General features: G+C 36.0%; 1 protein-coding gene, 1 long non-coding RNA gene and 1 pseudogene across 3 annotated transcripts; 2 read left to right on the forward strand and 1 right to left on the reverse strand.

The window, feature by feature from the left end:
- Positions 1–3,961: 3,961 nt before the first annotated feature.
- Positions 3,962–5,453, forward strand: LOC147518882 (uncharacterized). Of its 2 annotated transcripts, XR_015214146.1 has the most exons (7): positions 3,962–4,055; positions 4,134–4,242; positions 4,336–4,438; positions 4,586–4,736; positions 4,820–4,951; positions 5,224–5,294; positions 5,411–5,453. It is a non-coding gene; the product is annotated as an uncharacterized LOC147518882 (long non-coding RNA). The 2 variants fall into 2 exon arrangements; XR_015214145.1 differs by lacking the exon at positions 5,411–5,453 and having other exon boundaries at positions 5,224–5,350.
- A 7,003-nt stretch (positions 5,454–12,456) lies between these two features.
- On the reverse strand, positions 12,457–12,773 carry LOC147518883 (small ribosomal subunit protein eS27y pseudogene; annotated as a pseudogene).
- Positions 12,774–13,090: 317 nt separating this feature from the next.
- Positions 13,091–13,876, forward strand: LOC147518884 (protein PHR1-LIKE 3-like). The gene is made up of 2 exons (XM_086594033.1): positions 13,091–13,129; positions 13,493–13,876. The coding sequence occupies exons 1-2, from the start codon at positions 13,091–13,093 to the stop codon at positions 13,874–13,876; spliced, it is 423 nt and encodes a 140-aa protein (XP_086450159.1).
- The last annotated feature ends 3,736 nt before the right edge of the window (positions 13,877–17,612 follow it).

The following is a 17,612-nucleotide window of genomic DNA, read 5'->3' on the forward strand; positions in this document are numbered from 1 at the left end:
GCCTCTTTGTGCGATGTCTAGCATTATGCACTAAATCTATGGTTGCTGATAATAATGAGATCTTATTTAACTTTAACTGATAATTTCATCAGAAATCCATAGTCTCTTTTGTTTTACCTTCCATTATGTAAGCTATACCATCTACGACTCTGCGTTTCTATGCTGTTTTGGTTACCAATGTACATTCGGGAGGTCATTTGGTAGTGCCAAAGGGTCGTTCTTGATGTAAAAGAGGTCTTGTATGATTGTGCTATTAGGACCTTATCTTTTAGAAGATTGAAGTTCCAAGGTTTTGTTTGTAATTGGGATTCTGCAATGAGATCCTCTCCAACTTTAACTGCTAATTTAAAATAATTAGATTTTGTGACTTGGAAGTTGGAACTAACACAGCATGAGCCTCTGCTGTTTTACCCGCCCTTGTGTGAGTTATTCCTCTACAAATCTGCCTTTGCAAGATGTTTTATCGCTTTGGTTCCTTGTGTTAGGGACATACGTCCATGCATTGTTTAACAGATAGTTTGCTCATAAAAAACTGTAATTATCATTTTGGTCTTGATGTGCATTTAGTGTTAGTATGTTTAGTACTATTTCAAAGGTGGGAGTACAGGAACATAATGCATTTTGAGGTTTTGTCATTTCCCAAAACTCCAAAAGTGATGATTTGAGAGTGCCAAAGGTTGTTCTCGACATAAAGAGGCCTTTTTATGATTTGGCTATGGGGTGCGTGCTCATATTTTAGAATTTTGATTTTCCAAGGACTTTTTTGTAATTGGAGAATTTTGGATAATTGATGATGTTCTAACATGTGTGGGTTCAGGGTAATGTCCTTCCTTAGTACCATGTTAGGGCAGGCGAGGTGGAGTCAAGTAGCTCTTAGGATTTACATAAAAGAAGGATATGTTTTGCCAAACTAAAACGAATGATAACTTTTGCGACAACTCGGAATTGGTTTTACCTTTAAGACACGAATACTTCTTGTACATTAACATGGTTGTTTCAAGGAAAGCAATATTAGTTGCTGCATTTGATTGAAGTTACTCTTAATCCTTTATACAGCTTCCAAGTTTCTGAAGGTTGATGTTATTCTTGTAAGTTGAAAATCCTTATAGCACGTCCTAGTGATAAGCACCCAAAAGTGTATTATGAAACCCCATTGGGATATATAAATTTGGTTAATGATGTGTTTAATAATCATGAAATAAATATGTTTTCATACTTTTGTAGGTATTCGCAGTAAACATGGAAAATATTGGTTAAACCTGCGATAAAGCACGAGGAATGACGTATATATGAATTCTTCCAAATCTGCACAGAAGCATCAAACTTCCGAAGCTCCTACCTCTTGAACCAGGACTCCGAATGTGACAAGTGAGCTGCTCAGACAATCAGGGCAATGAACTCTATGCATAGGCGGGAAGTTGTAAAATTGCCCAAAGACCGGACCACCACTGGACTGCACATGGACCCATTATGCGGACCCGCAAGATTGGATGAGTCATCAATCATGGAGCATGTCAAGACAAAAATGCCAAATTATTGGTGCAAAGTTGACACCTTGCATGTAATTAATTAGATTAGGTGTTAATAGTGAAAAAAGGCAAGATGTCACTTTGTTTTAATGTGGTGGATAAAAATGAAGTAAATGTGGTTTGATGTTTCACGTGGGAGGAAATTAGATTTCTCTCAAATGGAGAAGAAAACAAGACAAGGGGGACACTCCATTTACTCCCTTGACTTCTTTTCCCTACATTGTATTATTTTAGTTCCTTAGTCTTGGATTTTTAGTTTAAGTTTTAGTTGGTAAGAAATAGCTTGTAATAGTTTTAATGGAGGAAACTTTGGTTTTCTTCTAGTGGAAAATAAATAAAAAGCAAGTGAGTTTAGATAGTTAGCTTTCTTCTTCATTTTTCTCTCTCTCTTTTTGTTACTTTCTCACTTGTAATCCATTATCCCAAGGATCATGAGCTAACTTCCCTTTTGGGGAGTTAATAAAACTCATGTGAGGGAAAATCATTGTTGTTGGTTTGGTAAGTTGTTAGGAAGAACAACTAGACCTACATCCTATCCCAAAATGATAGTTGGTGTAGTGTCTAGTTAGGGATCAAAGTGATGAGCTTAGAGATAAGTTATTGCTTTGGTTCCACTTGCTAGCATGTATGAGCTTAGAGATGAGCCATACATGTTAGGGATCAAGTTTTCTTCTATTAGGACTTGTCTATGAGTCTAGGAAGAATAAAATGAACTTATTAAAATCAAACAACAAAAGTTATCTTCACATGAGGAGGATTAACTCTCCACCTTTTCTTTTAGTAAATTGTATTGTGTCTTAGTTGCATGATTTTGAAACTTAATGTGTTTTTAATTTTTGTGTAGTAAAAATCTAAACCAATTATTTAGAATTAATATAATCATATTTAAACTTACTCACTAGTTCCCTAAGAGTAAAAACCAAGTTATAGTTTGTCCTGAACTTTAGGTTAGTTCGAATCCTTACTCCAACTATACGAACACGAAGATCGTGAGTAAGGTAATCTTTGAATTCGCACTTTCGACAAAGAAGAGATTCAAATCTCTAAAGTACGCAAAAGGTGAATATCACCTAGCAATATGAGTTTCTTCATCCTATGAACTTCTGAAAACCGAATCACATGCTATGTGATGCATGTGTCATAACACCATAACGCTTGTAGGTGAAAAGTGGTTGCATTTCAGATTTGTAAAGTTAATAGTACAAGGTTAATTCTCTAGCTCTGTCACATGTACATCATTCCTTCCAACCTTTTTTTCTTCCCTTATTTTGCTTTACTTTATTTGTATCTACATACTATATGCCATTGAGCGCGTCAGTGAATCTAAACCTCAATGCTTGATCAGACTTTATTCAAGTAAGCCGGAACCTAGATTGTGTGTACCTTTCTGGTAATAGTTTTGATTAAGCGTCATAGGTGCTACTACTTAGGTGGAAAGGCATAATTTTCGTCATGGTCTGACAATTCATGGCCATGTTTGTTTCGTTATATTCAGTAAGTATTTGAAACTTTATTTCAATTCAAACTAGAAGACTTACCGGACACAGAAAGATTAATTAGTTATAGTGGTTTTTAAGTAATTATTTTTAGATTATTTTTGTTACCAATGGATTCTCACATGTGAATGTACTGTAACAGGTGGACGGTATGGATGCTCTCGCAGTGAAGCAGGCATGCAAGTTTGCAAAGGAGTATGCTCTGAGCAATGGACCTATAGTGAGTACATTGTTTTGGCTTTCTGTAACCATTGTATGTATCTTCTTCAAAAATACGCTAGGACCTACGATTGGGGGTGCCACTTTTTTCCGAAAACCCAATTTTCCAAATTCCGATTCGATATTTTCCCGAATTCGGCCATGATATTTGTGTTCCGATATCCGCGCGATTTTTCCGAAAAATAATTGGATTGGAATTGGAGGGTAAACTATGATTTAGCTGTTATTTAAATTCTAATGACAAATGTATGCCTCAGGCCAAAGTTCATATTGTAATATTGTGCTTATCTTGAATTGGATATTTGTATGATGGCCTTATAACATAATCCAATTGGTGTTGAGACGAGTAGCTATGTAGTTTGAGGTCATAGTACGCTACTCAGAAGTATTGTTTTTGAAAATCCTCTAGCAAAAGAAAAGAGCTTATAACAAGGTTTATAAGTTTGGAGTCACGTTAGAGGGAAGGACGAATGCAATAGCCTTGAAAATTAATTTGCACACGTAAGTAATTTGCACACTTAATAAGTCAAATTATTCACATGGAAGTCTAATTAGCTTATACCTTGCAGGTGGTTAATAAGAACAAACAAACAAATGGACCAACAAAGAGAAAAGAACAGGCACCAGCAGGTATGGAGTGTATAATATCGTCGATTTATACCCCCTGAAACTCAATCCCAGCCGCGAGTCAGGAAACCGCTCTGTTTTGTTAGATTGATAGTTGAATACATATTTGATGAGCTTCAGAATCTGAAGAAAATGGTATCTAATCCACACTTTGTCTGTTTTCTAGATCCTTCAAAATTACCAGGTATTATCTTCTTCTTATTCCTTCTTCCTTTTGTTAAACAAAAATTTCGAGTTAAAACTAACAACTTTTCTCTTTCAGGTCACAAGGAATCTTAGAATCCTTCACTTGAATATATCCCTACTCAAGAAGAGGTTGATAAATATCAGTTGTTGTATGAAGAGGATCGTCCTAAGTTTATCCCAAAAAGGTAAGCAACTCATTTCTCTGCTTGTATGATTTGTTTTGTATCTTCTTTCATAGTGGGCTTCTTAATCATTTTGGGCAATGTTGTTTGTATTAGGTTTGAGTCTCTGAGAACTGTTCCAGCTTATCTTAATTCTCTCAAGGAAGCCTTTGATCGTTGTTTGGATTTGTACTTATGTCCTAGAACCCGGAAGAAACGTGTAAGTGAATGTCTCGTGTGGTTTATTTTCTAAAACTATAGACTTATTCCATATGTATCTATATAAAGCAGGTGATAGCCAATTTCTTTTCTTCCACATAAAGAAATATATATTCAATGATAGCTAATTTGGCATGTTTGTGCCCAGATCAACATTGATCCTGAATCTTTGAAGCCCAAGTTACCAAGTAAGAAAGATCTAAAGCCTTATCCTTCCACATGCTATCTTGAATATAAAGGTCATAAGGACACTGTCATGTCAATTTCCGTTCAAGTGTCAGGCTAATGGCTAGCCTCTGGTAAGGAAAGCTATACTTTAGTTCTTCTCTTCATTTGGTTTTCCATGTCTTAAATTACACATTCGTCTCCAATCTGATTAAAGGTTCGAGTGATGGAATTGTACGCGTATGGGAGGTTGAAACTGGTCGATGTGTTAGAATTTGGGAAGTTGGTGAAGCTGTCCATTATGTTGCCTGGAACCCAGTACCGAGCTAAGAATCTTGGCAGCCTCTATGTGAGTCTGTCTGTTGTTTCTACTTTTAGCTTACCAACTGTATTTGCAGCTACTTGAGGAACATCACTCTTAGCTTATCTAAACTTTTTAGGGGGCACGATGTGCTTCTTTTGAACTCTGGACTTGGTAACGAAGAAGAACAGGAAAATATTAAAATTTTTTACATATTAAGGCTCCTCAACCACTTGATGAATCCGGTTGGTAAAATTGAATATCCGCTTTCATCTTATTATTAGATCTTATGGTTGCTTATCCTTTTTCTATTTTTATAGGCCATGTCACATCCGCTGTGAACTGGCTTCAGCATGACAAGTACGACGGTATAAGGTTGAAGCATCTTAAGGTGACATTATTCTTCTATCATCTCTACATAAAAATCATTTGTTGTTTGCATTAATACTAGCGTCAGGTTTAAGGTTTTGTTGACTCCAATTGGACCACTTTCATGGGCTCTCGCAGGCATTGTCCTCAGTTGAATGGCATTATAGAGGAGACTACTTCATCTGATGAGTCCGACCGATATCCTTTTATGATTTGATTCATTATACAGTAGTGCCCTCTGTTGTTTTTTTTTTTTTTTTTTTAAATTTTTTGTTTGTTCATTTATTTTATTTTGATCATCACTTTGTTTAGTATTATGTACCCTATTTTCTAAAAGTTTGTTAACTTCTGTCATCCGCGATTTGTTCTTTAAGTGATTTTGATCCCACCAACAATTTCTGAGATGAATGACATTATAGAGGAGACTACTTGGTCAGCGATGGTACCGACCGATATCCTTTGTGATATGATGCTACAGTAGTGTCCTCCTTTTTTTTTTTTCATCTGTTTATTTAGATCGTGACTTTGTTTGGTAGTATGTACCCTATTTTATTGTGTATGGTTGAAGTAATATACGCATAGCTCGATTATGTAAGATGTAGAAATAAGGAAGAAAAGAAAAAGTGGAAGTTGAGTCTGTGATTTTTGGAGCAGCAAGTTCACTATGGTTGCTAATAATTAGAATCTAAAACCAATCCCGTCGTGGCCCGACCACGAGATTGAGTCCCGTAACAACATCTCCAACTGCGGGGGTTAAGCCTGCGTACATCCCACCCTCCCCGGACTGGTGTGTTGCACAATCGGGCTAGCATCCGTTAGAATCTATTATGAAAAGCAGGAATATTTATAGTTCTTACAGATGTGTTGATTTAGTTGCACGGGCTGCCATGTCTCAGTCTTCTGAAAAAACACGAAGAAACGAAGATGTTGCCCAGGCTGTAATTCTGGTTAGATTGTCCCAAAAAACATTCTCCGTCATAATGTGCATGCTTATTAGAAATCTTTTAGAAAGGCAAAGGCTGGGGTCCTTCAAAAACCTTGAAGAGTTTTCATGTTATTTGCTCTACGTTAAGCATCAAAGGTGATGTCTATAATGTCTTAAAAATATTAAGTTATTAACTGTTTTGATTGGTATGGAGGTGAAAGTAAGAGATCCTCAACACTTGCACCTTGCACTCAACACTTGAAATTGTTGACTTGCTGCTGTGTCTTAAATAACTGGAAAGGCCAAATTCTGTATTCTTTATATTTGATTTTTGGCAAACTTCAGGTGTAATGTACTCAGTTCGGGTTGTTAGAAATTTAAGTGAATCTTTGAATCACGAGATTATCGACAACCATACACCTTTTATTTTTCAGTACATTTTTCGCGTATATTCATTCCTGATTTATATTAATTTATTTTTAACTTTCTTATTGTTATTTTTTATTTGCTTGGTGCAAGTAGATATTCATTAGTAAATGCAAAATAGGTTGAGAAAATCTATGTGTACAACATGAAAAAGATAACAATAATAAAACCATCATTTAGTATCCAACATAAGCACCCATTCATTCAGTGTTAATATTACTGATTATCTTGCTCTATTGGAAATCCCGCCATTTGAGCTTTTTTTTTATATTTTTTTGTCGATATGCGGTCATGGTTCGTGTGTATTTGCCGGAAGGTGCATATTTTAGTCAATTTTTTTTCCCCAATAGATCTGCTCCTGTTTTGATTCAACTCTTACTTACTTGAATGCTTCAATTTTTATCTGTTGAAAACAGTTCTAGATCGGGTAGGAGTGGGGCAATCACTCCTTTTTCAGCATTTGGACCTGTTAGCCCTGAGACTGCGAGGAGTATAACATTGCAGGTTTCTGAGGTTGCCTTTCTGATACCAGCAATTCTTTTTCTGTTCCACTGCTAGATAGTATATCCACCCAATTTTGCTCCACCTAAAGATTGTAATCATGTAAGGACTTGTAGCAAGAGTTTCATGGCTTTCGGTGGAGGAATGAGATTATGCGCTGGAGCAGAATTTGCAAAGTTGCAAATGTCTGTTGTTCTCCATTCATTGGTAACGAAATATAGGTAATTATCATTCAAGCCATTTTTATAATAATAAAAAATTGTGTGTATGTGGATAAGAAATGCATAATGCATTACCGCGTATTACAGGTTTAACACTATGAAATTATTTCAGGTGGACTAAAATCAGGGGAGGAGAAGTAGTCAAGACTCCAGGGATAGTATTTCCAAATGGCTTACACATCAAAGTTACTAAAACAATTTGGAGGCAAAGGATGATTTATTTTGCACCGTTTATCCTACATAAAAAGGTGATTTCCTCGACTGGACTACACGGGATTTGTCAAAGGGTCTTAGCGAAGGCTGCTTTTGATTGATACAAGGGCAAGCTAATACTTGATCGATTCAAAGATCCGCTCGTGGGGCAAGAAACCAATGCAACTCCACCAACATCCATGCATTTTGATTGATTCATCACCATTAACGGCATTAAGCATATCATACGTACTGTGTACTTTTTGTTTTCATGAAATTATCATTTGTGTATTGTGTACTGTTGTGAAGAATATTAACTACTACGATCAAGAAGCAGGACAATATATATCTCATGCTCTTTAATTTTAAGGGAACCACTTTTAGAAAGAACTAAATTGGCGTAAGAGTGTACAGTCTAACAATCAACAATGAATCCATAGAAATTAATCGTAAGTATAAGTTGAAAATCAAATTAGATTCCCAAACTCTGGCCAAACAGGTCCAGTGAGGTTGTTACAACTAAGATCCAAAGATGGTGGGAAGCTCAAAATCGGATTATCTGCTGCACCCTAGCACTGCTCTGGTTTTGTCTAAGGAAAAATGGGATGTCAGGAGACGGTTCTTCTAACGAGATGTTATGGTCAATGAGGCTTTCCAATTTGGTCAAGCTACTTGGGATTTCTCCAGAAAGAGAATTGTTCGACAAATCCAAGTAAAATAGGGATTGCATCCCGCCTAACCAATTTGGAATGGTTCCACTCAAGTGATTCAACGATATATCCAACAACTGCAATTTGGTGGAATTTCTTAGCCACACATTATGGAATAGATCCGGTTAGGCCACAATATGCAATTACAAGAGTTGTAAGGTTCTCAAACTTTAGATCTTCAACCGCTGGCATCACTTTAGATTGGAAGTTCTGGGTGAGCACAAGTGTTTTTAGGTTCTCGCATTGCTGCAAACCAGCAAGAGCAATTGAAATATTGTGAATGCTGGTGTTAGAAAGCGAGAGGTAAGAGAGGGACTGCAAATTCTTGAAGCTTTCGGGAATTTGACTGTTGAGATTATTCCTACCAAAATTAATAGCTCTCAGTGCTAGACAAGAGGAGAGACTATCAGGAAGTAGACCATTGAGTTTATTCGAACCAAGATCAATGAATGACGACTTCCACTAATTAGGTGCGAATTTTGTAAAGGTGTTTTTATCAAGCCCCAAGTTTAGCCCAAAATTTGTTTTTACTCATGGCAGGGGCTGCAATATACGTGAAAGAAAGTGGATCCAAGCTAAGAGCATTCCCAATGCTGGTGGATTTATTTCCCCTCTTATCACTGCCACATAGGCAGTATTTTCCCAAAATTTTCACCATTTTGGCGAAAAGCAAGGTGAGGCTGCCCAATGCAAAGGTGGTAAATAATCCCGGACGGGATGTTGGATTCCGTCTAGAGGCATTTTGATTGAGACGGAATGTAACATCCCGTCCGTATTTTGTCTGAAGTTAAAAAAAACCGAAAAAACACGCGAGACGGAATGAAACATTCCGTCCGAAAAAAAATTGAAAAAAACACACGAGATAGAATCCAACATTTCATCCGAAGTTCACAAGTCAGCCACTATCTCGGTTGAAGGTTTCATTTGGTTTTTGACTTGGGAGAATAGTCACCAGTTTTTCACCTCTGCATTGAACAACCCTTTTGAACAAAAACCGGTGACTATAGTCACAAACCCCCCAAAACCACCTGTATTGGGAATGCTCTAAGCGACTTAATGGCAATCAAAGGGTTTTTTTTTTTTTTGGTAAAGCAAGCAAAGGGTTTAACCTTGTGAGAGTCCATCCTTTATGGAATTATAGGGGTCATTCTGGAACTGCTTTGGCGGTTTAAATTTTCTGATATTTTTCTTCTTTAGTTCATTAGGAATGAGAATAAAGACTAAATCAGTTATAAACCAAGTTGGTAGTTAGTAAAATATGCCTTGGGGAAGAGGTTATGAATGATGTCTGTATAGCAATATGATTATGTCAAGAATATTTCTCAAAGAAACTTATAAATTTTTGGAGTAAATTTATGTGTTCTTTACACTCTCTCTCTCTCTCTCTCTCTCTCTCTCTCTCTCTCTCTCTCTCTCTCTCTCTCTCTATATATATATATATATATATATATATATATATATATATATATATATATATATATATCGTTTAATCAACTCTTTTGTATTTATCGTTTTTCACCTCCCTTAACTAATCTTCATGTATAATCTTCGTGAATAATGTACAATAAAAAAACAATTATGGTATATTACTATATTTGGTGGTGCTTATTGGAGAAAATTGGCGATAAATCCAACACCTAAAATATCCATGTTAGAATAGGAAATATCTAATTCAATGAATTATAAAAAGGCCATCCAATTATAATTCTAGATAACTATAACAATCTGAAATTTAATCTCTTTAAATAAGTAATGAAATATTTTCTAATTGAATTATGTTCATCCCTAAGATACTCGGTTAATATTGGAGTATCAATGGATCCAATGGGTTCTATTCTTGATGATTTCTTGCATATATGTGAGTATGATGCATTCCATTTCATAATCACAGTTACTATCTGAGAATCATTCCCTTTGACAATTGCTAAGTTTATGGTCGATCACGGGACCCGGTTTCAAATAGCGCCAATGCATGAACACTCATAAAAGAACGTGCTTCCCTAGATTCCCCACCCATTTCACTCTACCTGCGAATAGCTGCTTGCGAGTAAATGGTTACAACATATCAGCTATTATAGTGGAGGACAAATCAGAACGACCTACTTCTTTTTGTTATTGGTATACTTTAATTCTTATATTGATGTAATATCCCATGTAGACTGAGTATGCTGTTGTGCTGCATATGCCATTGTAACTCCATTTTGGATGATTGATTAACAAACCAAATGACTCAACTATGGAGGGTATGTCCCATTCTTCCAATTCAATACCTGCGGTTGCATACTACATATTTACCTAAGGTTTGGATACTGATTTCAGTGAATAAAGTTACATAGATGCTTTTGATATGATGCACTAACCTTTTATCTTTGTCGTTTGCAACATGCACTTGCTAGGATGAGAAGCTTAAAGTACATGTGATTTGGAGCTATACTTAAAAGTTTATTACTTACGTATGTCTGAAAATCAAATAGGAATGGAGTTCCATTCAATTAAAATTTTAAATGGCTGCCAGTGTGTCTGCTCAGGCAATATGTTAATTGTAAGTGTGCTCACCCAAATTATGTTTACACTCTTTGGTAAGTTTTGTTTGACATCGCGTGCATAGCACGTGCATCTTGCTAGTGTTAATAATAATGTCAACGTGTATATTATGAATTAACTAATACATTTTATATTTATTAACTTATGCACGTGTATATTTAAATAGGATACACATGTTTGATATTTTGTGGTACACACACTTATTATAAACCAATATGTATTGTTCATGTTAAAAATTAGTGATGAGATGTAATTGTAAGATATATGTACTCGCATGTTCGATTTAAAATGTGAGTTAATACACGTGTACAAATATATGTGTATGTACGTAAAATATATCAAGGTAACAAATATATGTGATTGTACGTGTATACGATCGAGTTAATACAAGGAAACAAATATATGTGTATGCACATAAAAAAACAATCAAATTTTTGGGGTTAGATATTTGATTATTTTAATTTCTATATCAAAACTTGAAATTATCATATGAATAGTAAATGTTTTAACGTGTATGATTGATATATGTTTATAGATTGATGTAAATATGATTGTTGATACATTACTAATTATACATAAAATATTAGCATGTAGAAAAAGAAAAAAATAAAAATAAGTGTTAGTGTTTAAATGATTGAAATTGTTTAATAATCATAATAAATAATAAAGACCCGAATTAGAACTGAAACCGATAAAAAACCGTGAGTTTTGATGGTTTTGGGTTGGGTTCTATAATTCTCATACTAAAACCGTTGAGAACCGAAACCGATAAAACTACAAATAGTAAAACCCAAACCAAAACCACTAAAACCCGACCCGTTGGCACCCCTATATGGTTGTAGCGTCTCTAGAAAACTGAGGTTATTATTTATGCAAATTATAGAGATCCGATTGATGCATTGTACCAATGAAAGAAGTCGGAAATGAGGGTGCTATGTTTGCGAAAAATATAGGCTTTTGATTGTTTAAACCTCTTATATATTTATTGTGCTTGTATGTTGTAGTTAGGGTGTTATGGAAATGAAGGTGCTATAGAAATGAGGTCGCCAATGGTTGTAGTTCTCTTTGTTATTCATTGTGTTTGTATGTTGTAATTGATATTCATTCAACTAATATAAAGTGTGCATACACAAATCACTATAAAAGAAACTTTAACCAACGGATAAAAACAGTCGCCAAATGTATTATATGACAACTAAAAACTACTGCAAGACGGACGGAAAATGCTCGGTCGGCAAAGGGTTCCGACGGATTATATTACTCGGAAGACGTCGGTATTTCAGCAGTCATAAGCCGTCAGATAGTACAGCTGTCACTGACCGTCGGATTATTGGCCGTCGGGTTAGTTTACTATTAGACATTTTTTTATCCGTCGGGTATTAGTTTTTTCATTTAAAAAAAAATATTGCAGGTATCCCAACATTTTTTTTTAACAAAGGCAAATACTGAACTTAGAAAACCAACTCAAAGATAATAATTCATAGACAATACCGAAACAAAAAGGTACTCAAGAGAGCTAGAACATAATTCAACATACGAAGTCACAGATAGAAACGATAAAGTAGTACCACCCCTACCAAATCTATATTTATCAGAACCAAAAACATTTCGTCACAAAGCTAACCCAATATCAACCCAAGCAACAGAAAAGCAATGAAGCGGGCCTTAATCCCCCTTTCTCCTGAATGAGCATCCCTAGTAAGTCTAGCGCGGCCACCTGTTGGTTGGCACAAAACAGTCTGGCAGTTCCCACAGACCACAACAGTTTGAGAGTGGCTGAAGACAGTAGTTATATTGAAGCAACCCTGGCACTTGACATCCATGAAAAAGGAGTTTGGGGATTGAACAAGACGTTTGAGCTTATGCTTCCTATTTTCATGCTCAGCTGGTGGGTTAAGAAGATCCACATCATTTGGTAGCACCATCTTGTCTGGAAGTTTGATAACTTATTAGGTCTTGTTAAATCACACAAGTTTGCCGTAGCGCCGCTGGAAAACAAATTATATGCACCAATTACATTCTTGCAGGTTCCCACTCGAATGCTACAAGTGCAAATATAAACTTAACTGAACAATTCAAACAATAATTTCATGTAAATCCTAGTCGTGCAAATCCAACTGAAACTAATCTCATCGAGCAGCCCCAAATATACACTCATAATGAAAACACACTATAAAAAGATCCAAAAGTAATAAGATCTTTGGAATAAATTGCAAAGTTGCCTAGCAATGCATACCAATGCCTCCGCCAATATAGTCATCAAATGTATTTAACAAGACAAGACTGGAGAGGGTATTACATGATTTACATCTACATAGCACATGCTAAAACGTCTCAAGTACTTCATTAAGAATAGGAATAATAGGAATAGTTAAAGAAAAAACCAAAGGCGTATCACGCTCAACACTTCTACTTCAGTAGTCTTCAATAAACAAGCCAAAACGCCAAGTTCCTTGCCTGTATCAATCCTAGTGCCCATACTTTTGAAACACCCACTCACTGCTATCTGCAATTCGTATAACCACAGTGATAATTAAAATTCATGCGCTTGCAAAAAAAAAGATAAAAAAAAGACGGAGTTTAGAAGAGAGGAGAACATACCTAATCGGCACACTTGACAGGTTTTGAGCCAACGACTGATGCACTTAATTGCTTAATATTGATGATCAATAAGTACGTTTTCTTGTAACCCTGTGATTAGGTCCAGCGTCACCTTCATCTTCGTATTGAAGCACAAGGAAAGTACCCACAGTCCATACTCGAGAAAGCGTGCAAAGCTCTGAATGAGCAGCCCGTGGCATCAGTTGGGTTTGAGGAAGTAAGGCAAGAGCTCTCTGAACTGGCAATCAAAGTCACCAACGACTGTCTAGGTGCAGTTCCACTCGACTCCCTAAAAGTCCCTTCTTTGGCAGAGACTGCAGCTGGTTGTCTAGATGAGAAGTTCCTTTCAAATGGAGAAGCTAGGATTGGGGACTGCTCTGATAGTTACCTGACTTCAACTGGAAGCCCATTATCTCCATTGGGTGTGGGGCTGCAGTCTGCAACAATTAAGAAAAGGCCGAGGCCTATGTTTGCAAGTGGCTAGTAACTGACTTGGGAGAGTACAGGAAAGATCAGACTCCATTAGTGATGCATGAGCATGGCTTATTAATTAATTAGTAGTTTATATTTTATTTGGTTTCCTAATTGAATTAGGATAAGGATTTAGAATAGTTTTCTATTTGGTTTCCAATTAGGTTTAGTAGTTGTTTTCTTATATAAAGGCATCTAGGCTTTCATTGTTAGGTTGGTTATTATTGATTATTAATTATTTGTGAATTGTTCTTCATGTTTGAAGGTTTAAACCCTAGATTTAGGTGTTTGTTTTATTAAATCTTATTGATGTTCATCCATTGTTGAAGCTTCCGCCAACAAGATACATCAAATTTGGTATCAGAGCCAATTGATTTTTGGGATTTTTTTTTAAGGAAACACTGTTCACGAGTACTGTTTGCCGGGCCACTGTTCATCGTGGGTTGTTCACAGAACACTATTCACTGGGGGAAAAAAAAACTTTCTTCAATTTTTTTGGTTAATTGTCATGGAGTATCGTAGGAGAAGTAGAAGAGAGTCACCGCCGCCGCCCGATCATCGAAGTTTCCATGGGTCGAAGTACTATGCCGATCACAATTATGGGAGAACTTACGATATGGATTGCAGCCGCCGCGAGAGTTGTACTCCTTCAAGAAGGTATGAACTTCCTTCCCCTCCTCCATCACCGGTTGTTAGTTTGCGACGAAAATTCAAGTCAGAGAAGGGATGCGAATTTTCCTCCCACGAATCGATGTATGATTTCGATTTTGGCCACACAAAGAGGGATGGTGTTTCTCCTCTTAAAAATTGTCACTACCACCACCACAAAAAAAAATTACCTTTGTTGGTCAAGCGAACTCCCTCACCTTCTCTTCTTGATCAACTTAGTAAGTCATCTAAAGTAAGAAAACCTCGCCATTGTGATGAACCTGCTTGGGAAATTCCTCCACCTCAATCCTATGAAAGTGAACGACAACGCCAACACCTTTTGTTTCGAGCAGCCTCTATAAGCTCTTGTGAACGACAAGCTTGTGCTGCCATTGATCCCACGACAGACAAACACACTGACCACCAACCGAATGATCCAAGGAATGCTTTAAAAGATTCTACTTCTACACCAACTGAAGATGATACAAAATCCCAAGCAGCTCATGTGGTTCGGAATAGTATCTTGGTAAGTGAGGACAAATCCAACCAACTTTCAGCATATGATACTGCTGTAAAGCATCATCTATTCCCTTCTCGTCAACAACTATTATCAATTGAAGATGAGAAACCCCTATTGGATTCTACAATGGTGCAACTTTCACCGGGGGCAGCGAAAAATATTAAAAAAGAAGAATCCGAAGTTCTTTTTTATCCTGGTATTTTTGTTTACTCTAAATATCACTTTTTTGGTTATTGTATTGGTCAGCCAAGCGGCAGAGATGAGGCATTAACACTCAGCCAGGTAACAAAGTCTGTTCATTCAGTGAATTGGGGAAAGAATGCATGGTACTTGGTTCTTTTTGCGAGTCATTACTTGGGCAAAATTCGAGGACGAATTTTCTGCAACCCGGGGAGGGGCCGTATTTGATTATGAAGAACTTTTGCGGGTTTGAAGATTTTCAAGACAACAAACTCGAGGACGAGTTTCTTTCAAGCGGGGGAGTATGATGCATGAGCATGACTTATTAATTAATTAGTAGTTTATATTTTATTTGGTTTCCTAATTGAATTAGGATAAGGATTTAGAATAGTTTCCTATTTGGTTTCTAATTAGGTTTAGTAGTTGTTTTCTTATATAAAGGCATCTAGGCCTTCATTGTTAGGTTGGTTGTTATTGATTATTAATTCTTTGTGAATTGTTCTTCATGTTTGAAGGTTTAAACCATAGATTTAGGTGTTTGTTTTATTAAATCTTATTGATGTTCATCCATTGTTGAAGCTTCCGCCAACAAGATACATCAATTAGTCCCCACTGTGCAATATATTCGGATGCAATATGAAAAACTAACACTTCTCCCCTAGTGATGCTCTATTAATGTCAAAACTCAACAAAGTAATACCATACATAAGCACTAAGACAACGAACAAGCGAGCACGTATTAAAAGTACCATTTAAAACATATCAACACCCAAACATTAACCTCAAAAGAACCAAACATAAAGAGCAAAACTTAGACCCAGCTCAAGTATAAGTAAATAAAATAAGAACCAAAAGAAGAAACATACCCCACGCAACAGTGCTATAACACCCTATTTTTATTCTCTTTTTTAATTAAATATATATAAAGTTAAATAATAATAATAATAGATAAAAATAAAAAAGGATAAAGATTTGAAAGAGATAGGGTAAAGAGGATAAACCCCATTCCCTATTTTTAAGGGGTTTTTGAAAAAAAAAGGGTGTTTACATAGGAGTTTACACGGAGTGTTTTTAACAGTGGAGAGAGAGAGAGTTTTACTCAAAGAAGAAAATGGAGGTTTCTTGCTGGGGAGTTACTGGCAACAGGAGCGTATCACGAGTGAGTAGTCTAAATCTTTTCTTTACAACTTTATTTGATTGATGAGCATATAACTTCTTTTAGTTATTTACTTAATTTATTAATTTGAATTTTGGGATGAAAAATTATTAATTTGATCAAAAGTGATAAATGGCGTACTGAGTTACTGACTCAAGATTTACTTCTGCTATATCTAGATATTCTTGGGTATGTTGTTGTAGCCATGGGTGTTCTGTAGGCTATTGGTTGCTTTTAAGTATTTCATTATATATGTGAGAAGTTTAGATTTCTTTTGTAAGGCTTCGACTATAGCTACTGTTGGAACTTGGAACTATTAATGAATTGTATAAGTGGTAATGATTGATATGAATGCTATGCATGAGATGGCTACAGGTGCAAACCTTACCGAATACTATTTCAATTAATGATATGTGATCATGAGTATAAATGATTTACTGATGTACATGTATTTTATCCCGTTCCATGAATTTATTCAATGTTGTCTCTTTTGTTTTGACACACCATATGGTAGAATGGCGCTGGTGAAGTTGTGAGTAATCATTTTACCAATTTCTTGTGGATTTTGAAATTTGAAATTTTGGGTTTACATATATCATTTGCCTTTACTTATATATGGTTACTGTCGTACTGAAACGTGGACTGAGGTGGAGATGGTATTTGAATCAATGAATATTGCTTAGTGGGTTTAATTGTTGGGGTTCATACATATATTGATTTCATGAAACTGAAAACTAGAACACTTATACTTATGTCCTGTTTTGGAGCTGATTTTCTTATACTTCGAGTTTAAGTTAGATTTTCCTCTAAACATGAAAAAGTAAAGTCTGAAAGTCTGGTTTCCAAACCAATTGACCTAGTTGCATTCCGAGGTTTGTGGATATTGTTACGGTGTTCGGAAGTTAGCATGTTAGAATTTTATGACTGCAGAAATCCGGTCTGTGCCTGGTTTGGAATCGAGTTTTCACATAGTTAGAGTCAGATTCAAACTCTCGTCAAAACATGAAAAAATAAGTTTTATGTGTCTGCTTTCCAACCCAATTGTCCTCGTTGCATTCCGAGGTCTGTGGAGATAGATATAAGGTCTGGAAGTTTGGTTGACAGAAAACAGTGCGTCAGAAATCAGTTTCTGTGCACTGTGTTCAAGTCCAGTTTTAAAATAGTTAGAGTGAGAGTTAGAATTTTTATAAAACATAAAATAATAAGATCTGGAAGTCTGCTTTCTATTCCAATTGGCCTCATCGC

This window comes from Coptis chinensis, chromosome 2 (genome assembly GCF_015680905.1).
Source record: "Coptis chinensis isolate HL-2020 chromosome 2, ASM1568090v1, whole genome shotgun sequence".
In the NCBI taxonomy this organism is placed as follows: domain Eukaryota; kingdom Viridiplantae; phylum Streptophyta; class Magnoliopsida; order Ranunculales; family Ranunculaceae; genus Coptis; species Coptis chinensis.